This window comes from Trachurus japonicus, chromosome 13 (assembly GCF_045865225.1).
Source record: "Trachurus japonicus isolate A0001 chromosome 13, Traja_1.0".
In the NCBI taxonomy this organism is placed as follows: Eukaryota; Metazoa; Chordata; class Actinopteri; order Carangiformes; family Carangidae; genus Trachurus; species Trachurus japonicus.
The window spans coordinates 36,807,515-36,831,403 of NC_140919.1; the positions used below are offsets into that span (position 1 = coordinate 36,807,515).

General features: G+C 43.8%; 1 protein-coding gene across 4 annotated transcripts in view; it reads left to right on the forward strand.

The window, feature by feature from the left end:
* The window catches only part of schip1 (schwannomin interacting protein 1), a 239,723-nt gene that overhangs the window by 181,195 nt on the left and 34,639 nt on the right, over nt 1-23,889 (forward strand). For 2 of the 4 annotated variants that reach the window (XM_085796335.1, XM_085796336.1), the window contains exon 9: nt 19,279-20,067. In XM_085796335.1, the coding sequence (XP_085652461.1) occupies nt 19,279-20,067 (789 nt within the window). Of the gene's footprint in view, nt 1-15,588; nt 16,200-16,908; nt 17,395-19,278; nt 20,068-23,889 lie in introns of those variants that run through there. The other 2 variants (XM_085796338.1, XM_085796337.1) reach the window with 2 other exon arrangements.

Here is a 23,889-nt window from a genome sequence, read left to right on the forward strand (position 1 = left end):
ACATAAGTGTGCATGTGTGCGTTTAAAGGCGGTATATTTATGTGTGTAGTTTCTTCCGCATTTGTGTGACCCTCCTGGTGTCCTGTACAGCATGCAGCAGGCCTCATCCATTCCTAATTAGCGAGTGATCGATGGCTGGTTGTTGTGATGCTGTGCATGGGGAGTCGTGTCAGAGCGGGGGAACAGTGACATTTCAGTGGACAGGGATTACTCTGTTGACCTTATTGTTGTGATTAGAATTCAGCCCCAGCTCCCCAGGAGATGACCTCACCTTGCTCACACTGCGCCGGGATGCTGGAAGTTTTTCAAAACTCGTTCCTGTCCTCCACCCTCCCTCCTCCCTCTTCCCTCCTCTTCACCTCTGCTGTACACTTCTGAATCATCCTCTGCCAGCATTTTTCTTTCATGTTTTTTCCTTTCTGCATTTGCTTCTAATGTATTGTCACTTCCATCCTTGCATGTTATTATGTTACCGAATCTGCTACATTTACCACTTTTGTTACATAGTCACCTTCCACGAGATTTGCAACTTTTCTTCTCGTATTTGCTTGCTTTTGTGTGTGTTTTTGCAAAAGTATGTGTGTGTGTCACTTGTGCATAAAGCCACATCAGTGAGATCTTTTTGTGAATTTTTTTCTCTTTCTTCTTTCAATAAATCTGTATGCTCTTTTATTTTCTTCTCACTGTCTAATAACTGATATGTTCTCAAGTAATCTCCATAAACATTCAGAGCAACAAATACAAGTCTGCCACATTCTTCCACCATGTTGTTTGCTGTTCAGTGTCCTTGTGTAAGGTAGGAGGTTTCAAAAGTTTAAAAAAAAGAAGAGAAAAGAGAGGAAACAAACAACTATCCCTACTCTTGAAGAAATAGTTTGTCCATTCACTGTAGTCTCCGCTCTTTCCTTGTTGCTTCCATTTCTCCAAGAGTAGTGATTATAGACCATTGAGACTGTGCTGTGTGGCAGACATAGAAGAAGAAAGAAAGAAAAGGTATTAGTGTAAAAAAAGGAGGGGGTCATTGTTGAGACGATGAAAAAAGTGTTGTACTGTGTCTGAAGGCCATATTTGATTATCTGTGCATTATTCAATTTTTTCTGGAAATGCATGTTGCTGTTGTTGTAACTATGTGCAGAGACTGATATAGCTAAGGCTAACTTGAGTCGTGTGTGTGTGTGTGTGTGTGTGTGTGTGTGTGTATTTGTAATGAGGGTGAACTAAACAGTAATGGCTGGCAAGACAGTCTGAAATGAACACAAGGTTTATGTGTAATTCATACAAGTACCGCTTATGTCATCCACAAGTTCTTTTAAACTGGAGGATAATCATCTGCAGGTGGATAGACAGGTTCCCTGTGTGTGTGTCTGTGCAGCTCCTGGTTTAACAGGTGCAGTGCCACTGCAGTGCCACACCATTACACACTGTGGTTACCTAGACTAAATTGTGCACAAGCAACACAAGGCTGCTGCAAAATGAATTTACTTCTGTGCTTCATATTATTTACTTTTACTTTTAGGTCTCTCATTTTATTTTACTACAGATTAAGTAACTGAGCATGCGGTGATTGTGTGCATCACTGTATTGCATGAAAACATAATACCCAGATTTTCAATGATAAATTCAGCAAATCATCTGCTTTTGGCTGCGTAATTGTTTTGCCATCTGTTAGCACCTCGTCTCTCTGAACCTGTAGAAACAAAACCCCTTTATTGTTTGAATGAGCTCATCTGCACTCTGCTCTTATTACGAGCCATGTTTGTTTCCATCCAAATTTAGGGCAAATTAGGGTAACACTTTACGATACAGGCTGCAATTCACAGTGTATTTATTTATATATTTATTTATTTTTTGCATAAATCAGGTACCAATAAAGTAGTTACAAGTTCCCTCTGGTATTTAAATGTAGGTGCAGTTACCCAAATTTGGAAAAATGCAATAAGCTTCCATCCACTACTGCTAGAAGAAGATGATGATAACTTATGTTTGTTTCATGTATCCACTTGAGGAATATTTCACTTGTTTTATCAGCCCACATGGATGGCATATTTTCATCTGCTACCATTTTTAATATCTTTTGTGCTAAAGAAACTTCAGTGGATGCTTCATGCATGTCCCAGTTTGGTGACTAAGTCTGTTTTCTTTGCACTTCTTCAGCAATTTGCTGTTAAGCCAACTTTTCTTCAACTCTTTCAACAATTTCAACCAAGTATTTTTCAATATGTCAAATATGATTGTCTGGTATTTTGACTTTTGGGGCAAATTGAAAAAGACAAGTGAAGGAAGCCCTTTTGGTGTGATTTAAATAACTGCTTTAAAACAAGATAGAAACAACCTTTGTTTCTGGCTTGGAGGATGATCATTTATGGTGGGTGTGACTTATATTCCTTTCCCACCTATTATTTTGCACACATTGCATGAAATGTTCATGAATGAATGTAGCAAACACTTGGATACGGGCACCACAGGCTACAAAGCGGTGCCTCCTCATGCATATACTGTAACATGTACTGTATCAGCCCAGCAGCTCATTTGTTTATGCTCACTAAGTTACATTTCTTGTGAAGGCATGCCTACTCGTACCAAGTCATGGATACTTGTCTGAAGGGTTTAGCTGTTGAATTGCAGTGTAGGGTTGTCATCAGCATCACTGCAGAATCACTGGGTGACTGGCACACATATCTGGGATACGGCCCTGAGCGGCCCAGTAACTGCAGGGGCATATAATGGAGCGCCAGCAGCAGGTGAGGATACAGGATTGTGGATTTAGTCGCAGCGATTTGGCTCCGCTGGAGGGGACCAAGTCAGTTGGTGGTGGGAGAAATGCAAACCTGTCACACCTGTTTGAAGTCCGCTCTGCTTATCAGAGAGTTTTTCCAGCTCAGAGAACACAGCCAGCCTGTCACTATGGAGAGGAGAGGAGAGGAGAGGAGAGATGTGATGGTGGTGGAGGGGTAGATGGTGATGGGGCAGCATTTTGGGCGTAAGAATTCCTCTGTAGCCTCCCACTGCTGCCAGCCTCGTGATAACATGCATGAGTAGACCTTGGGTGAAAGAAGATGGGAAGATGAGGAGAGAGGGAGGATGGGAAAAGCAGGGCAAAATTGACAGATTCAAAGGAGCAAAGTGGTCTGAAAGCCTCCTACACCCTCCCTCCCTTCTCCATCCCCTCTGTTCCTCACTGGGGGGGGGGGCGCCTGCTGAGGACATTATGTCCATTAAAATTGCAGCATGTTTACATAAAATGAACGCAGCCTTGTGCTGTCTTTACCTCCTACCTCATCTCACCCTCCTACATAACACACGCAAGTATAAACCATAATTCAATTTATCTACTCATGAACAAGCAATGCTTTCAAATATGGGGTTAGCAGACAGTATCAAGCATTTATCCTCTATTTAAGAGACACTGACAGACCTCCCCTCATAAACACCCAGTGACTGGACTTTTCTATGAATTACGAATGTCTGAATCCATTCATCTGCTGCAACAGAGAAACCTCCTTTATATTATCTGCTGTTTTTTTTCTGAGCTGACTGTGTCAAATGCAGCACAAAGTTGACAAGGACGTGCACACACCCAAGCACAAATGCTTACATTCACCTTTTAGCTGCTTTATTGATGCAGAAACTGCCCTGTTGTTTTGCTTTTGAATGATTCAACACACTCTATTGCAAGGCCCATTTGCTGACTGATTCCTTTTGTTAGGTTGGTTTTGCCAATAGTCTGATGATGACCCCACTTCTCTCTCTCTCACACACACACACACACACACACACACACACACACACACACACACACACACACACACTCCTCTATGCCAGGGAGCTGGGGGCTTGATGCCCTCAGTGCCTATTTACCCTCACAACCTCTTCCGCATGGAGCATCAGAGATGGCCTGGAGGAGAGAGAGGAAGAGACGCGGTGAATGTACAGTAGAATACAGAGGAGTAAAAAGAGACACACAAGTGTTTTGCTGCGTTCTGATGAAGGAGAAATATGAAAAATGAAAGGGAGCACATGAGTAGTGATGAGAAGGGTGGGGTGGGGGGGGCTCATCCTGACAGAGGGGATAAGGCCCCTTCAAGGTGCATTCTGGCTGAGGTGGCATTGTCCCTCTTCAGTTCCAGGCGCTCTCTGCTCTCTGCATCCATCTTTTGCAAGAGTGGCTGGTTACTATTATGGCTCTCTCAGTGGTTCGGGCTGGATCGCCTTTTGACTGTTCAATGGAGAAAATATTCAAACCTCCAAAATGAGTTTTTCTTTCGTGTTTTTTTTTTTTTTCAACAGAAGAAACCCCACACTGCTCTGGAGCAGAATCATTATAATTGTATATATTTCATTTCTGCACATTAAAACGGGGCTCTATGCTTATTTGCTTTGCCACTCCACCTGCTGAGCTGCAATGGCCAAGCCAGTGCCAGCGGGTCTGATATTTACCCTGGTCTCCTCAGAATGGTTTTATTAACAAATGACAGATGTAATTACGAAAACCAAACCATCATTTCATACCAACTCTGGCGGTCTATTCACCGATTCTTCCATTATCCATGCTCTGTGGTCATGGATTAGTACTAATCATCACTGTTGTATTATATAATCCACTTGAAAAAGAAGGCTATTATGATTTAAACTGCAATAATCTGATCTTTTTCCTAAACTGTCTCCTCAATTACTTCATCACTTCATCACTAATCTCTGAATGTGTCTTCTATCTACAAATTACAATGAGGTGTGTGAATGTGCTGCATTAGAATTATCAGTTAGGTTTTCATCACTTTCAATAGCTCTGGCATGTAAAGTAAGTGAGAATGATCCAAATGCATACGTCCACAGCCTCCTATGACTGAGTCCTGCAGGCACAGAAGTGTAAGGAAACAGCATTTAAAGAGTCCCCGAGGAGTTTGCTTTTGGTTATAAAAGAGTCTCATATTAATGTGGATGAATCTACGTTACCCATACTTGATAATGGGTCCATTTTCGATAGATATATCGCTTTGTCTTGATAGTTATTTTGATGTTATTATTTAGTGGTCGGCTTGCCCAGCATTTCCTACTTTCGGTTTCCCGGACACTGCCCGGGGGGTCATGGGAATAATGCCGCCAGATCGCCATTTATGGTCGGAACTACGACGGTATCTGATCGTCTTTGAACCTCCGACTTTCGTTCTTGATGAATGAAAACATTCTTGGCAAATGTTTTCGCTTTCGTCCGTCTTGTGCTAGTCCAACAATTTCACCATGCGTGCGGAGGCTCATGGTAAATGTAGTGTGAAAACACTTCACTTTCCAAAATTCCTCGTTGTCCCTTTAATAAATGTATTGGAGAGAGGGGAAACTGTTAAACGCTGTGTGGTGGTTTCTTTACCCTGCACTTGCAGGAAAAAAAACAATAAACAAAAGCTGTGAAATACTAAAGCCTCAGAACCTGGCTTTAGCCATTGATTCAAAGATTATATACTGAATGGTAGACTACACGGTGACATGATAGTGAACAGAGGAGTGGCAAGTAAAATGGACTTTTTTTCAGGTCTTTGTGGAACAATGTATCAAGGATGCAAGAATGTACACCTGATAATGTATTCAGAAAAAAAAGCCTTGTGGAAGTGCAATTATTCCAAGGCAAAAGAACATACTGCTAGAGGTGGAGGATTTTCAGATTGAAATGGCAAAACTAGTAGTTGGAGTGGAAATTACAGTATGTTTATTGCTGCATTTGGGAAGGAGCAGAGAGGACAGTAAATGAATTTGTGCACACTATTAGGCCAAGGGTAATTATTTTGATTTGCATGCTCCGAGGAACTAAGGAACAATTCGATTGGCTATTACCTGAAATTATATAAAAAGGACTGATACTCAACAGCCTAAATACCATTATATTATATATTTTTTAAAAGGTAATATAAAAATGAAAATATGAGAGGAAAAACCTAACATAACCTCTTTCACAGACAGATATTGTGACAGTTTAAAGTGTATACAATATTTAAAATGAGAATGACGCCCAGTCAAGAATTTTGCTCAAAAACAGATTTAAGGAAATGACAGTTGAAAACCTTTAGAGACTCAAGTTTCTCATATTCAGCAAAAGAAAATGTAAGAGACACACAATGCTTATGTAGAGTTGACATGTGAAATCCTTATGGAGGAACTGCAGCCAAAAGCAGAATGAAGAACTGGGTTAGTTGCAGTGATCCTCTCATGACTGTGATGAACAAAGGTTTTACAATCTGCAAAAGACTGCAGATTGTTCTCTGTACAGGCCAGTAACCAGCTGAATGTAACTACTGCTCAGCTGCGGACCGCTCATGATTATACCATATTTAACTAAATACAGTACATAGCAGGTGTGGAGAATTGGTAGTCTAAGAGAAAGTATTGGTTAATACCTCAAAATAGATGTTTACATAGAAAGATAAAGCCTTACTGTCTTTAGTTAGTGCTTTTTGTCGTTCAAACAAAAGACTAAATTACCAACTTCAATTACAGTAAGGAACTTTTCACATTTTAACATTTTTATGAATGTAAATCAATATTTACGTTTGCATGCTTGTGCGTGTTTAAGAATACAGTATGGCACTGGTTATAGTTTGTGGTATGATGTGTATTTGTTTTAAACGGTGCCCAAGTGACAGCATGTATCTTAGCAGTATCCCTGGAAACCATTTTCATAGTTGATCTGCAGGGCACAGTTCAAGTCCGATGCCAGTGGTCAGTGCCAGTGCAGGAAGTAGTCTGCCCTTTCTGTAGTGTGGCAGACGCCGAGGGTGTGGAGGTCAGGGTGGGGGTTGCGGCTTTAGCCACGTCTGATTTTCATGCCAGAAACTAGAATACTTATCAGACACACACTAGTAAAACCTCAGTATTTGCATTACTGAAAAAAGTAGTTTTAGTTACCCAAGCTTAACCAGTCTGTCGTAGCCATTGCTAAAGTTCTTAAAAAGCTAAGATACAAACATAACCAGGAGGTTTTTAGAATAACCAACATCAGCATTCTGTGTGGTGATGGGGTTGTCATGTATTTTGTGCCACAAGAGACAGCTGCGCTTCACCCCTATGGCACAGCACAACACAACACGGGGGCTGCTCAGTACTTCTCTTTCACCAGCTCTGAGACGATGAGTGTGATGCAGTATCTCACGCCTAGCAGTCCAAGGAAGGATCAATAATTGATCTAGACAGTGTGCCACCACCTGCTTCAGTCTCTCAGGGTTTACATGCCCAAGTGCTCTGAGAACACACACACATACGTGTCTTTTCCTCCTGTTACTACAGTATAATGATCTATACACACCTTCAACTCGGGTATAAATTCAAGTTGTCACTCTGTCACAGCGCAGATGATCAAAAGTCAGATTGTGCTTAACCCCCGACAACTCTCTGGTGACCTGGCCGACATGGCTGCCTCCGAGGTCAAACTGAGACAAGCTGTAAGGTCATCAGCAGATAATGCTTGGCTGGTACTGAAAACTGTTTCACCTGCAACCCTTGTGCTCTGAGGTGGAATCTTTTCACAGATGTGTGAACGTGGGAAAAGGCATCGCTGCAAAACTGGAGAGAAGCCTCCTGTTTTCATGTTGGCCATCAACTTTTCACCATTCCCTTTTCTATCTCATTCAGTCCTTCCTGGTTTCATTTGCTCCTTAAATCAACTCCGGCGGCCTCGCTTCCTCACCCCCCCAATCTCTGGATGTTTAGCCGTTTATGAGAGAAGGTGGAGAACAGCAGGTGCGAGGACTGCACAAAACACCAGAGAAGTGATCCAATTTGGAGTGGGCAGTAAATTGTGTGGACATCTGCGCACTGCATGGTGCGGAGCTGAGCACAGGGCAGGGTGGATGCATATCTCTGCCTGGCTGTACTGCTGACAGGGCACAGAAACAGCCGTGGAGGCGAGCCAGGAAGGCAGCAGAGAGAGAGAGAAAGACTGGGGATTGGGACCTGACACATTCTCAGAGTCTCCGTCTCCATATCTGACTCGGCTGTGGAGGTTTTCTGCCACATTGCAGAAAGAGCAAAAGGGGAAGCTAATATGGTGTAGGGAAACATAAAGAGTAAGAGAAGATAAAAACCATATGACCTAAAATTCATCCAGCATACCAGAGGTGTGGGAGGTTTGAAAATGTATAGAAAAGTGCTTTAAATCTCACCACGGCCATCACATAAAGCTTCAGGTCTCTTCCCTTTGATTCATGAAAATGGTCTTCAGTAACAGCACGCCATCCTGGGCCTCAGTCTCTCCTCAGCCCCACAGGACGCCTCTCCAGACTGGGCTAATTGAACAGATTACAAACCTCCCCTTCTTTCTCACTAATTAGCATTCGTGTGCCATGGACTAAATGGGTGTGTAGTTGGTCTCGGCCCTTCCACTCGTACAGGCGATTATGATCTCCTGCCACAGTGGTGTCTCTGGTCATAACTTCATTAACGACTTGGCTGACTTTCCCCAACTCTGCTGGTCCCAGTCCCCCCCCCCCCAGGGAGTTTGGGTCTGAGTTTATCTTCCCTATAGCACAGAGATTTTTGCTAGGATTCATTTTTCTCACAGATTTCTCAGCTCTCGACTGTAGCGAGAATGCTTCTCCCTTTATTATTTTGTGAAATGTCTGCATTCAGATGCATACAGACCATAATGGTTTTGATTAATCGTGCTTGTCATCATGATCACCCCTGCAACTCACAACAATAGTCTTACAAACTATCGTTTTCATCAGCACAAGCATGGCTGTAATCACTCTGATTTCTGTAGTGATTGTCGACATTATTATGATTAGCAACATTCTCATCTTCCTCACCTTCCTCATAATTCTCTTCCTCCTCCCCTTCAGTGATATAATTTCCTCCTCCTTCAGCACATTTACCCCCCCCCCCCACACACACACACACACACACTTCCTTTATGGTTATGCCCATATGTACATATACTGGTCTGTTCTATAATTGCAAGTTTGGATTTAAGGCTTCATGATGAATGCAAAGCTGTGTGAAATGCTGTCTACCACTGAACAATCCATTTAGCCTCTATAAACCCGAGCTAGATTAAACAAATTTGGTAAGTCTGTGTCTGTCTTCGCCGGGTGACAAGCTGTACACTGCATACACTATACTGCAGACTGTGACCTGACGTGCTTCCAATTCAAATGAATCTAATAGCTGTGAGTGCTTGTATATACATTGGACAAGATGTTGCTCTCACAATTCATTTCACACTTCGTTAGCAAGTGAAATTGCTGGCTGGATATACAGTATGGAAGGGAAGATCAATATATTACAGCCAGGTATTAGTGGTGCAATCCAATTCAGGCGCTGAGGTTCAACAAATTGTGTAAACACAATTACAAAAACATGATACGATGGTGCATTTTTATGCCTCATGAGCCGATTTCAAACACGACTGTACATACATCTGAATGTCTAGGAAATGCCTGTTGCCTAGGAAATGGAGAACACCCACAAATTCACACATACTCCTCTTTGCTCCTCCTCTTCACTCACCCAGTGATTTGAATGGAGTAAGTCATCATTGTGTGTGGGAAAGAGATTGATGGCCAGTCTCAATGGTTTGCCCACCCATTCTATTTAGAACGGCAGGTCAGTCGGCCAGTTAAGGGTCCGACCTCTATTGTGGCTATCTGACATCTCTATTCATCATCACACAGTCTGCATCCTGCTGCTGCTGTTTCAAGGCATGGGCTGCTTGGTTTGGCACTTTGTGTACAGCAAATATGGGGTGCATGTCCACATAGAGTTGGTGATTTAATGGTATTGAGAGTAGAATAGTGATTTGTCAAACTTCTGAGATTTTGCCATGCCATTTATACTGTGGTATCTCTCCCTTCAATAACTTCTATTGCATTAGGTAACTGTGAAAAATGTTATGTTGACTTTTTTTTATTTTTGTATTTTATTGTTTGCACTGATAGACATACAGTCATTATAAAAGATCAGTAAGAAAAAACAGTGAACAAATGTGCAGGAAAGTTACAGAACAAACAAACACACAAACTGGGACGGAACAAAACTGAGATTGGAGGGTGGAATTACGAGCAGGTATATTGGGTATATTGGAAATAAAACAGAGAATACGGAGGTTGATAGAGTAAAGAAGAAGGAATAAGAAAGGGTTAGTAGATTGTACCAATGTTGTAGTGAAATTTTGTTCTGTCTTTCCAATTGAGTAATATTATTTTTTTGGCCATGGTTGTGGAGATGAGGATGAATGTTTGATGATGTTTTGGGGTTGGTAAAGGAGACATAAGTGGCAAGTGGTAATCCTTCCCCTGTGTGGGCAGGGGGGAGGCCATGGCTATGGATCCCCTGCCCATCAACCCATCAATCAGTCAATCATATCAATTACGTCCGGTTTGCCTGTCCACCTGCTGGCTTATACAAACATCCCTTGCTCTTTCTTTTAGATTTTTTAAAGTATGTTTTTATTTGAATTTGTATCATAAGTATGTTTACTCTATTTATTGCACCCCACACTTTCTTTCTCTCTCTTCTCTTGGATTTGTTTGCCTTTGTTACTGGTGTATTGTATATTATATATTTTGTATGGATGTTTTACATGTACATGGCAGCTGTCATAACTCCCTTGCCCAAGACAAATTTCCCCTGGTGGGACAAATTAAGTTTATTTGATTTGATTTCATTGATATCTTCATCTCATACACAGATATATATAATACAACATTTAACAATAGTATATAGCGAAATGAAGATAAAATACATACAAAACCCAATGATACAAAAGTGACTAGATCCGTAGGGACTGTTTGAGCTTTTTCCATCCATATGATGATGTACCTTGATGTATCTATTAGTTGACATTTGGCTGTTGGTTTGGATCAGCCAAAAAGTCACAATGATCTGTCTATTGCAACATGCTATTGCAAGAAGAAGAAAATATTTCACTAAATAACATTAATGTGTATTTCTTATGGTTCATTTAAACTTGATGCAAGAGATTATAGTCAATTTGGTAGACATTTTTATTCTAAGTAATTCACAAGTAAGAGACAACACTGAAGATTCAGTGCAATATGAGACCTTGGTGTAAGTACTACAGTACATCTATTCAATAAGTGCAACAAAACTGCATAGGCACATTAGGGCGTTCGAGGTGTTACAGTAGGAGAGGATGAGTCTTGAAGATAAACAGGGATATGACTGCTCTGAGAGCTTTTTCCACTGTCAGGAAAACATAGATGAGAACAGCCTGTGATTGCCTTGTGTGCAGTGATGACAATGCTAGATGATGTGTAGGAACACAGTGGACAAGACGGAGCAAAAGGCTTTATGATTGAGTTCAAATGTGGTGCAGACTCAGAGGTCACTGTGAAGACAATAGTGACTTGAATTTGATTCAGGCAGCTATGGATAACCATTGTAGATCAATGAGTAGAGGAGTGACATGTGCCCTTTCCGCCTGATTGAGGAGCAGAGAGGCTGTTGCATTGTGGACCATAAGGGTATCCCTCTGCATCAAGGGAGGCCTGCCATAGAGGCAATGCAGTAATCAAGGCCAGAAATAATCATGGCTTTGATTAAGAGTTGGGTGGTGTTCTTAACTATCAGATTTATCTTAAGCTGTATAGTGCAGAGGCACAACTGGGAGATGGTGCCTCGTGGTCAGAGATCTACACCGAAAACCACAGGGTCATGTGTCAGGAACAACACGTACAGTTGAGTGTTGTTCACATAACAGTGGTATGTGAAGCCATGCAAGGAGATAATTGGAGGTAGGTATGGAGCTCACATATTTGTTAATCATTTGGTGATGAATCTCTTGTTTCTGGAACATGGCTACCACTATCAGTCTGTCCACTGTCCAAAGCAAGAAAGTACCCCATGAAGCCACATGTGAACTACAAAACCAGATATCGATGATAAATACAGTAAAACATCTGGTTGAGGTAACGATCTAGTAATGTTGGTTTTGAAACTTCTAAAGTCAGACTTACCAATAAAGTCTGGTTGGCCACTGCATCGGTGCAGAGTCAGGCCTAGTGGATAAGCCCAGGGTTTATCAAACTCACGCATGCTTTAGCTGTTTTATATCACTCTACATCACCTCCGTCTTTGCCTTCTCCAATAATGTTTTTTTTTAAATTATTTTACCGAAAGGGTTTCAACAGTTACTCTGGTTGTTCCATCATCCACCACTTCCACTTGCAGGGGAAAGGTACTGATAGCTACAGAGGAAAACAAAAGCACTATCTTCTCTCTGTTTGATTTCACAGTCTGCTTTTGTGCTATGAATCCAGTCTTTTCCACAAAACTGCATGAAAGAAGTACGAAAGTGATAAACATTTTCTTCATAATGATGAAGTAAAATGCAGATTATGTCTGTTGTCACTTGAAAGTAGAATGTATAGTACAATGTGGCCAGATTACCTCTTCAACTCGGGTTGTAAACATATTAAGCCCTGTGATGATCAGGAAATGTATCTATGCCAGAATTCAACAGTCAGAAAACTTAAAAAGGTTTTCTATTCTTTTATCAAAATCCTCTACTTGCAAGGCAGAACAAGACAGACGAGAAATCTTTCACTGACAGTAATACACTGGTACATCTTTACAATTTTCCATTTACCCTTGCATTTATGCAGCACTTTCTTAGAGCAGGGTACATTGGACTCTTGGCATTGGGTAATAGATAGTAAGGATAATCTGTAGAAGCTATAGGGAGGCACATAAGTGGTAAAGGTGTTTGAGGGGATACATTGAAAAGATATGCGAGAAATATAAAGCTGTCTTTTATGACAATGGGGCTTGGCTCCTCTTTATCTGAAAATGACATGACATGAGAGACCTGGGTATTGAGTCTATTGTCTGGCCTCTTGTGTTTCTCATAACCAGGTAGGCCATTTCCCATCTGTAGCTCTGGCCTTGTACTGCTGTCAAGTTCGTGACGCTTAATTTTCTGTCATTTGGCTTCGGCCTGAGTCTTATTTCAAGGTTGGCTTTTCCCCTCTGCCCCTGAGAAGAGAGAGGGAGAGAGAAAAAGTGAGAGCCAAAGAGGAGAGAGAAGATCCTCCAAGGTCACTTTCAGTGTCTATCCGTTAGAGTTTGTGAGTTCCTGACAAGGCAGAGACAGTTTCAATTTCTCACAGACTGTCAGGAGCTCCGTGTTTTTTAAATGCCTGTGAGACAGATGTAAGCAGAGGAAGATGTTCCCTGACTTTTCAGTGTTATCTGAGGAGCATTCTTTTCTCCAGCCTTATCTCTCTGTCAGTAATGGGCCTTCAGTGATTCCTGCCAGATAGCTGCTGCGGATAGACTGTTAGGCAGGCAGATAGAGCAAAGCTTTCCCAGATACTGTAGATCTAGACCAGGCTGTTTTTCCACATGTTTCTGCCCCTTGGTGATTGGTAAATCCCATTGAATGGCATTTTGACTGACACCACACCTCTGCTTCTTAGTGGAATGGAGGAAGAAGAAGAAAAAAAAACAAAAAGAGAGGAGTGATTGATCCGCAGTGCCTGAAGTGTTGCATGGTGAACTTTCTTTGACCACCTTCTCAATCAAAAGTACAGAAAGAGTCATCTTCTTCTCCGAGCTGTGATGAAGACATGGATCAGAGATCTTTGATGTGACAGATGGTGGATGTCTTCATCTGACCCTCCTGACCCTGGGCTTGTTGCTGCTTTTATTGTTTTGCGAAACAATTCACTGAGGAGAAGGATGCTATGTCAAAAACTGTTTTTAGAGGCTGTGACGCTAGAGGGAAATGGAAACATCAAAGGGTGCAAACTGCGCGCAAGAGTGACCTAAACAATATCGACCTCCTGTTGACAAGTTAATGATAAGTTAATTGCCTGGTGAGCATATGAACTTATAGTCCTCACATTCTCTCCCTGATAAAACACCCAAAGGTAGCTTATCCTCCCCACAGGCACCCAGTTAACTCTACAACTTCTTGCTTTAATTCACTATGACCGATTAATGTTTTGGGAATTGGCGAGGAAAAGCAGAAAGGGGGAGTGGAAGGGCTGATAAGAGAGTTGAAAGCAGCAGTGGGGAATGGAGTTGTAGTAATAAGCCGGACTCCTGCTGTCTCCTCTTTGGGGAGATCCCCACTGGTGCTGTCCCGACTATAGCGTGAGGAGAGGCTCATCCATGGGTCTTCAAAGTGCTGCTCTCTTATGGATAAACTCCTTTGTACTGCTATTATGCATTCAACACACCCTATCTGAAGACAGCACCCATCCCTAAAACAGTTTCAAGTGTAGGCTGAAGACCCAACAACATTATTGGAGCACAAGTCGGTGCTTTGGTATTTCCAGTAGTTTGGGTTATGCCTCAAAAGATGCAGATGCAGCATCTGATCAGAAACTGCTGTGGATGAGATTGGTTTATCACTGACATTTGATTTGATCTCCGATTTGGGGCTATGTAAATTACCAGCTGCTGCAAGAGGAGGCAGAATACAACATGAAGATATCATGCTTTGTTGGTGTTAACCCCTCTTTAGCTCAGACAGTGTAGCTGACATCCCCCTATTGTCGCAATTTCTCAAAGCCCTTAAAATAGCTACAGTAAAAAAAAAACACTAAGCTCAAATATATTCTTTTTTCTGCCAATTATGTTCAAGAAAAGCAGCCATTTTCATTTTTATCTTTATTTTTTGAGAATCAGTTAAGTGACATGGTGGCCTCATTGGACTAGTGGACTGATAAACCTACAGTAATCTAAGTTATTGAGTAATATAGCCTATATATCTTTACTGTAATTCGAAAACTAAGGGCTAATACTTGTTACTTTTCCAGGCTGTATTTGGTTGCTGTTTTGCACTGGGCTGCAGTAGATGGGTCATATAATGTTGGACAGCACTAAAAAGCACAGTCTGTGAGAAAGGAAGTACGTCAGAAGTGTTGAGAGCCTCTAATGGTGTATAGATTGTCGGAGAGGCGGTGAGCTCCTCTTGCACTGATGGAGATTGGTACTGCTCTGTTAATCTAATAGACAAGTCTCCAAACAGTTTGCGATGGCTCATGTAGGTGTTTGATGATCAACTTGCCCTTTACAGTGTTTTAAATTATATAGACTAACGCTATATTTTTCTACAATAAAAGTGTGATTATTTGTGGTTGTGATTACCTTTAAACGGTGAATGCAACCTGCTGTCTGTGCCCACCTAGCTGTCATAGTCTACAACAGATGAATTCACCCCTGTGTGACACAAACTGAACATAACATCTGTCTGAAAGGGAGGATTTATTGCAGGACTGTTGCATTGGGTTGCATTAGATTGTACAGGTGTAACAATAAACAGGCAATTCAGTGCAAGATGAAAATGACAGCCCTGGTTGCCACAGCAGAGATCCCTGAGGTTTTTCTTTATATATATGTGTGATAGAAAAGCGGTCTAGATATATTCTAAATTGAGAACGCCTGAAGTGCGTTTAATAATTTACCCAGATAGTTTCCCCTCTCTCTTTCTCTCTCCATCCCTTTCTCTCTCCCTGCTATTTGCAAGGTCAGTGGGTGCAGAAGGTTGGGCTTTAGTTGTGTTCTGTCGTCGTCACTTTTCTCCTTCGGAGCTGCAGGCTGCGACAAAGAGCCGGGGCTTATATGAGAGCCGCCACCAGCACAAGACCTGTGCCCGCCACGGAGCAGCAGTAGCAGCAGTAGTTGTGCTTCTCTTTGCGTTTAGTTTGGGAGTCTGAGTAATCACTGAATGACAAACTAAGGCCGCCCGGCTGTTTGACAGCTCTCAAACAGTGCGCAAGCTCACAATATAAGGGGGACGCACTTTTACTCCCGAGTCTATTCATTTTTCCAGCTGACGTGGGAGAGAAGGAGCGCAGGCTGAAGTGTTGGCCGGGCATCTGTCTGTGTGAGCCGGGGAGGAGAAGAAGGAAGAGACGCTGACCTGCTGGGATTTTAAGCCATTCCCGTTATTTCTTCCTTCCTTCCGTTCTTCTTTTTTTTTTTTTTTCAATCAAGACCCCAGACTCCGACTGGCTCCTCTGTGGACAGACTACACTCAGAGCGATGACTGTACTGAATCATCCACCGGCTCTCTGTAATTTCTCCGGCGAAGACAGCCCCACCACCACCACCACCACCTCCACCTCCCGTCCTTAGAATTAAGCTGCTGTGAAACAAGTCAGCGCCGCCACCGTTGTCGAACAGCTGGGATTGTACACTTTACCATGTCTTGAGACACGGAGGGGGAAGCTACACAGATGATGGCAGTGAGTATATATAGAGTGGATTAAATGGCACTGATGTTGCATCCAGGCTACTTTTAGCTCGTCTCCCGGGGCAGGTTTTTTTTTTATCCAGGCAGCCGGTGACTTTAATATTTGACCGTTAATTGTGTATTGACAGTCGGGAAGGGAGAGGAGGAGGAGGGGAGGTTGGAGGGGGGGGGGGGGGTCCATCTGATCACAGCTGTAGCGGGTGTCATCCGCCGTGTGATAGTGTGTGATATAGGGCGTTTCTGTCACCGCTGTTGCCGGGGGGATATCAGGTTCCTCCCGGGACTTTTTGGGGAACATTACATCATTTGAGTAGCCTATGAATGACTCTGCAAATTGAAGCCAAGGCGCGTGGTGTTTTCCTCTAATGTTTATATAGCCTGAATAACGACTCGATTTCAGCCTCTGCGTCCACTGAAATGAATTAATGTCTTAGGACGCATGTTGCCAGATGTAATCACGGAACTGTCACGCGTGCACTAATGCCCCTTGGAGTGGCGCTCGACGCACGCAAAGACTGGGCGTGTGCGATCATGTCCCTCACAAGCCATCTATCAAGAGATCGACGGGCAGAGTTGTGAGTGGTAGTGTTTGGACATAAATTAAACCCCCCCTCTCCCAACCCACCCACCCACCCACCGCCACAACCACCTCCAAACAACCGGCCGGCTGCGGGGTGGGGATCGGTGCAGCTGTCAATTTGCATGTATTTTGTTGGCCAAATCCAGCCTGTATGGTCTGCCTGCCTGCCTGCCTGCGCGTCGGTTAATCCCATAGCGGATCAGCTTTACCGCTCCAGCCCTGCCGTCTTGCAGCGCCTTCCCCTCTCTCTCTTCCTCGTTCATATACACTTTAAATGATTGCATTATATTAATCGGGCTCATGTGACCGTCATATATTGACGCGATGATATCTGGAGACCAGGCGCTTTTAGGAGGCAGCACGAATCGGAAAAACACTTCAAGAAAAAAGGATCGGTGACCGAGATTTGAAAGGCGATAGCAGCTCGGATACTCTACTTGTACTTAGCGATCTGCCTACTTTGGAGAGGAAAAACCCACCCAGTTCCTGAATCCGGGGTTTTTTAATGGCAATTAATGGGTGAAGAAGCTACGATGACAGACTGCTTCATACACGACAGGGACTGGTGACCGGGTATAGTGATCCAGCGCGTTTGATGAGCACGTCGGTAAGGTTGTTGTAGGCTGTACACAGACATTAATGCGTTATATGATGAATCATGTAATGTTTAAACCCTGGATATTACCCTTTACTAATGCGTGACTGTATCATTTAGCTGTAAATAAGGCTAGTCCAAGTGATTTCGAGTAGCCTATTAGGCCATAACCAGGCCGGTGGTGTGTGTGTGTGTGTGTGTGTGTGTGTGTGTGTGTGTGTGTGTGTGTGTGTGTGTGTGTGTGTGTGTGTGTGTGTGTGTGTGTGTGTGCCCTTAAGTCCTCCCCCTTCAGTTGTAAATCCACGGGGGCTCCCGGGGTCTTTATGTCAAGAACACACAGATTGTTAAAGTGATCCCAAGGAGGGAGTTTACATAACATTACTCCATATTCAAGGGTAACATATAAAGCAGTTATAATATGTTCTGACTTCGGTCTTATTCCTGAGTGGGTAAAATAATGTAACTCTCCCCTCTGAACACATTGGGGTATCCACACCCCTGTGAAAATGCATCATGTTACTGATGGGTTTTTAATTGCATTGTTTTAATTAATTATCCACAGACACCTTGCCATCATGTCCTGACAGAGTTTGGCTCTTTTGACCCCACCTGTGCTCGCTGTCCTGCAGCAGCTTCACTTCTGCTCTCTTTGACCTGTTAGCTTTCCACAGGGAAATGCAAGTTTCTCAGCACGGAGTGGCTTATGTCTCAACACTGCATCAGCAATTTGTGTATCTAGTCTCCGAGATGCTGAGTCACTATGCTTTTCTTATTTTGTGTATTGTCCTCTGACGTCAGCAGCCAGTGTCTGCACAGGTGTGATCTAGTAGCCATAACTCAAGGAAGCTTACTCGCATTAGAATGAATACTGTGTGTTTTGTAGTTTCTCTCCCTTGAATCTTTCTGTCAGAGGGAAAACAAGTGTAAATCCTCATGGTCCAACCCAGTAATGAGCAATCTTCATAATTAATTTATTTTCCAGAGCAGCTCATAATGTGGATCACGTAGGGAAGGTGTCGTTAATTTCTCTTTGCCCTGAGAGAATTTTTGCTTCTCCTTGCTTTTCATTAACTTTTAAAAGTGGTATGAGACGCTATGATAATGTGCTCCTGAGGAGAAAAGACTGATAACTCTGCAAGAGTAGGCTGGAGTCAGGTGGAGATTTGTCTGGGGTTGTAAACAACACCAACGTTTTCATCAGCTGTAAGCTAGTCAGTCAGGCAGTGATTGGGAATCCATGGGAGCAACACAGTCAAGGTTAGACAACTCTGGACTCATCTTCTGTCCGTGTCACAGTTTGGTGTGTTGAGTACTGACACGTCAGTGTCACTCACTCTTGGCCCTCCTCACACCCTGTTTTGTCCCCGTGGTGCTGCAGATGTAGAAGTATGTGGTGGGATATTTCTCTGACACATCCAGCCACACAGACTCTGCCTTCCCTGTGTGTGTCAAGTATTTCACAAGCCCACATTCACACACACACATGCACATATTACAAATACAGAGGAATGCAAAATGAATGAGATAAACGGTGAGCAAAATCCAAGAAGTCGTGGAAGCAGTGCAGCTGTAACAGGGAAGACTAGGAAACAAGTCCAGAGGACACTGTGACTACAAAATCTGTGCAGAAAGGAAGTCTCTGTGGGACAGGAAGTGCTTTGTGGTTGCCTGTCTGAAACCACAACACTGGTGTGACTAATCTAAGTCTACACACTTCCCTAAACTCTATTTTGATTTTCCACTTTTCCTTCCTCATTGCCTACCTCATTGTCCACTCTGTCCAACTTATAATATATATCTTTCAAAGCCTTTGTTCATTGTACCACCTTTGTCTTCACAAGCTCCTGTTGCCGGTCTTTAGTCTCATTCCTTCTCTCTGTTTCTTTGTCACTGCAGGATTACCGGGAGGATGGCATGGACCTGGGGAGTGATGCATCCAGTCGCTCCAGCTCAGAGTCCAACTCCAACAAGGTCACACCTTGCTCCCCTTCTCTTGACCTGGCTACTTTAGAGGACTACAAATCCTCCCCCTCTCTGGACCTGGTCACCCTAGAGGACTACGAGGAGGACGAGGACTACCAAGAGTACAAGAAGAAGGTGATAGAAGAGTGGGAGAGTGAGTACGGAGAGGACTACACCTCTCCACAGCCTCCTGGTCCGGAGGAAGGCGGAGGAGGCGTTGTGGGAGTAGACGGCCTCGCCAAAGGCTGCAGGAAGACAGTAAACAGCCGCAGCCTGGCCGAAGAATTCCAGGATGTGAAGACCGTCCCGCCCCACCCGTCCCCCGGCGGACACACTGCCACCTCAGTCGCGGCCGTCCCAGAGGAACTGAAACAGAACGGCAATCTGATTTTGCCCAGGAGCAACCAGCTCCACTCCCCCGGTACACCACAGGGGGGGGCAGGGACTCCCAAGCTCAGCCGTCGCAGCTCCAGCCAAGGCAGAGGGAGCCGTAGCAGCGGCGGGGGTGGCGGCGGCGAAGGCAGCGGAGGAGGAGGCAGTGGAGGGACTGGGGTTCGGATGGGAGGATACAAAGAGGACGAGGGTGTAGAGGAAGAACCTCTGCCAACCATGGACTGGGCCGCGCTGGAGAGGCACCTGGCCGGGCTGCAGTGCAGAGAGCAGGAGAACCAGAACCTCAACCACAACCAGAACCACATCATGGGCAAGACCAACTACACCTCAGTGAGTGTGCAAAGGATGTCACATGTTATTTCTACTATCTTTTCTGTGGGTATTTTTTCAGATTCACCATGCACTGGTGTGCTGCTGTAATCCAGCCGTTATCCATGTCAGATGGGCCCTGGAAACATGAGGTTAGGTTAGCTACAGTAAAGAAAGAGGGATTAGTCGGCTAATGTAGCGCTAAGCTATGTGGCCCAGCTATTAACCTGACCATCATGTCTGGGATCCACAGCTGGAGGGAAATGGACGCTGCAGGGGCAGCAAGGAAACTGAGTTTTCAGTTTCCTGTCGCCATGTCGCTGCAGATTCAAACACACAATAACAAGTGCACTGGCTCAGAGAGACTTTTAGGATCCAGCAGTTGATGCAAATTGACAAATACACTTTGTATCCCTCTGAAATGCAGAAATGTCACATTGTATAACACATTGTTATAAATAGCAGTCATGTCAGCACGTTATTATTAGAACTTTAACTGCAAAGATTTGTTGCTGACAATAGAGACTTAATCTCTGTGAAACCTAATTTCTTTAAAAAAAAAAAAAAATCTATATGATCTTTGCCATGTGGCATTTCTACCAGAAGAGGTCAGTGTTGCATTGACTTTCCCTCAGTGAGCTGCTGCAGGCCTTTTAATTGCTAACACCAGCAGCACCACCACTACCACAGGCTGTTAGATTCACTTGGATCCCGTGACCTGCCGTGGTTTATAGTCAGTCTGCGGGTCCAGATGGGTGTAGCTTTTTAAATGTTTGGGAGAGGCAGGAGAACATCGATGACAGCAGCCTCAGACAGTTCCACTGCAGACATGTGTCAGCGGTCGAAACTAGTGGAGGGCAAATGTGTTTTGAGAGAGAGAGGGCGACTCTTTTAGTATGTGAGCACCAAGACCTTTTCCTCAGTGCACACAGACAATGGCTGCAGCCAGTGCCATTGTGAGTGTGTTGTGAGTCTTTGTTTGTCTGTCCTGGAGCCCCCCTCTGTCTCCCTGAGGCATGCCAGGAATGTAGCAGAAGAAGTGGGGGGATGAGAGGTAGGAAAGCAGGAGGAAAAGGACAGGAAGATGGTATCTTTTGAGGCCACGTGGCTCGTGTGTTTGTGTCAATGTTCATTACCCGCTGTCCATCTTCTATGGGAAGGTCACCTCCCGGTTTGCTTCAGTCTGGGGGGATAGTCTGCTCTGCGTCTCCCTCTCTCCCCGGGCAGTGGGATATGATATAATTGACCTGGGTGGAAGAAAATCTCATGAAAGAGATCCTCTGTCTCCACATGCAGCCCCTAGCTTCTGCAATGCACACACACACACACACACAAGCACACAAATTCACACACATGTTCACCGTCATGGATGGATACATTCTTGGTCTCTGCTGGTGTCTCACATGTGTGTTCACGAAGGTAGACTAAGCCTGGTGTGGTAGACAGAGATAGTCCAGTCTAGATGGAGATAGAGCGGGGGCGTCCAGCTGCCTCTCCTATTACCAGCAAAAAAAAACAAACCTCAGAAAAAATGGACCTGTGAGTTCGATGGCCCTGCGTCGATAAGGAATTGGAATTAGCCTTGTAATCCCACCTGAGCAGAGAGCAGGAGCGATACACCAGAAAAGACTTATATCTTGGACAATCCCACTCTTAAAATCATGGAGGTGCTATTGCTACTTCTGTGTGAATCATATCAGTACAATCAGTTGCTGAACGTATGACATGTTTTTTAGCTTTTTGGTTTGTTCAGTTCTGTCTCTGGCCCTCTGCGCATTGTTAAAAGAGGACAATGGCCGCATTGACCTTCTGCGAACCTGCTAACAAGAGCATAAAAGCAGTCAAGTGGCAATTCGGGACGTTCCCACAAGACATTCTGGGTCGCTCTCCATGTCAGGGGGCATCTGGATTTCTTAATTCTCAAATTTGCAGGACTTAGCAGACACCCCGGAGGGAAGGGAGGGCTGGTGCTTTTAAAATGTTGTTAAATATTTAGACATCCACTCTGGCGGGACCCACCAGCGAGACGGTGCGTGTGTTCATGTATAGAGAGGGTCTGTCTGTCTGGGATGTTGCCCGGGTCCAGTGAGACGGAGATATTCATGCTTCAGTAGAGCTTCAAAAGCATCTGTGCTTTCAGAAAGATGGGACACAGAAGCTGAAAGTTAATAATGTGTAGCGGTCGCTGAGTGCCTGGAGACTGATTTTGGCTCGTCTGCCACTCTTTTGAGTAAGAAATGTAAAAAGAAAAAGGTTTGGAGCAGTCAAATCAATGGTTTACTAGACAGACAGGATCCACTCTGTCTGGCAGAGGTTAGGGTTAAATTACAGTACAGAGGAGTCTTTGAAAAGGCTTTTTTTGCCGACATAATGATCCTAAAGCAGGGTATGGATTTTTTTTTAGCTGTGGGCCAAATTGGAGATTTAATTAAATCTTTCTAGACCGCACTGCACAAGCTTAATTTTTCTTCCTTTATGTCATTTCATCCCCAGCTTGATCAAGTAGTCATGTTATTGCAGGTGTGTTTGGTCAGGGTGTGGTTTCAGGCTGCTGTAATCTCAGCGTCTGCCTGCAGGCTGTGGCTGTGGGTGTGGGTTCAGGAGGATTCATGAGGATGAGGGTCGTGCTGACCTGTTCGTAATTTGTTTCTAATGAACTCTGGAGGCGCGTGGCAGGGACGGGCCCACAGGGACTTCAAGTACACCGAGGGTAACGCTACCCCTAACCCTCCATTTATAGCCGCACACCCTTGGAAGATAAACAATAATATTATTCTTCCGAGCCAGTCTCGAGGTGAAAAAGGCACAGATGGGGGTCAGGCTACACATATGGCTGGCTGTACTCAAACCTTTACCTGTGTGCTAGAGCACGTAGTGGAGCAGTCCTAAGTCTATGCCTACAGGGTGCTACTTTTTCAATCTCAGAGTGCAGCAGCACTCACACAGACTCACTCACAGCATAAAAAAACACCCAGCGGGCACATTTTGGTAACAAAACCAGGATTTGTGTTGGGACCTGCACCATCATTCCTGCTTTGGAAGTGCAGAGAAGAATTTTCTCTCTCTGGCTCATACACACACACACACACACACACACACACGGCTACTATTTGTTCTAGGTCTACTGAACATATCATAACCATACCAGAGCATTTACCACACATGAGTGCATAGTTTCATATCAAGTGCTGAGCAAAGCCAGCGCCTCGCATACAGTGATAGTGTTCAGATGTAGGCTCACACTCTGACTCACCAATGCTTTGTACATGTCTGGATTCCATATGTGGCGCAGTCCAAAGATTAAACTCACTGCTCCTAAACAACCCGCCAGCACTTCACTGGCCTCTTTATACATCTGAAAAACACAACATCTGTGAATGTCACTCACAGCAGAGATGGACCCTGCATCAGGACTGTCCTCTCAAATATTGTCTCAATACAGTCATAACCTACAATACTCAACTGAGTTGCATTCTGGGAGGTGTAGGATCTATATTTAAATTAATTTAAATAATTTTGTCCACTTTTTTTCACTTGCCTCTTGTGTATACATAATTTTTGTGTAAATGCAGTACATAATTGCTAGAAATGTCCATTTAGAGTGACATATGATAACATATCCTACAAATTCATTATCCTTTGAGAAGTTGGGCTACCTCTAAAACTGTAATCTCTGCACTGCTCAGGCAAATGTGACAGTTCACCTTTCTCTGTTTGCAGCAGTCAGGGGAAGAACATGTCGATGAACATCTACTTAATAGGAAGGTGCTGCTAAGGCACACCATATAAACAGTAAAAAGGCCAAGAGCCAAAACAAATTGTACAAAGTGTGGAGTGCTCTGC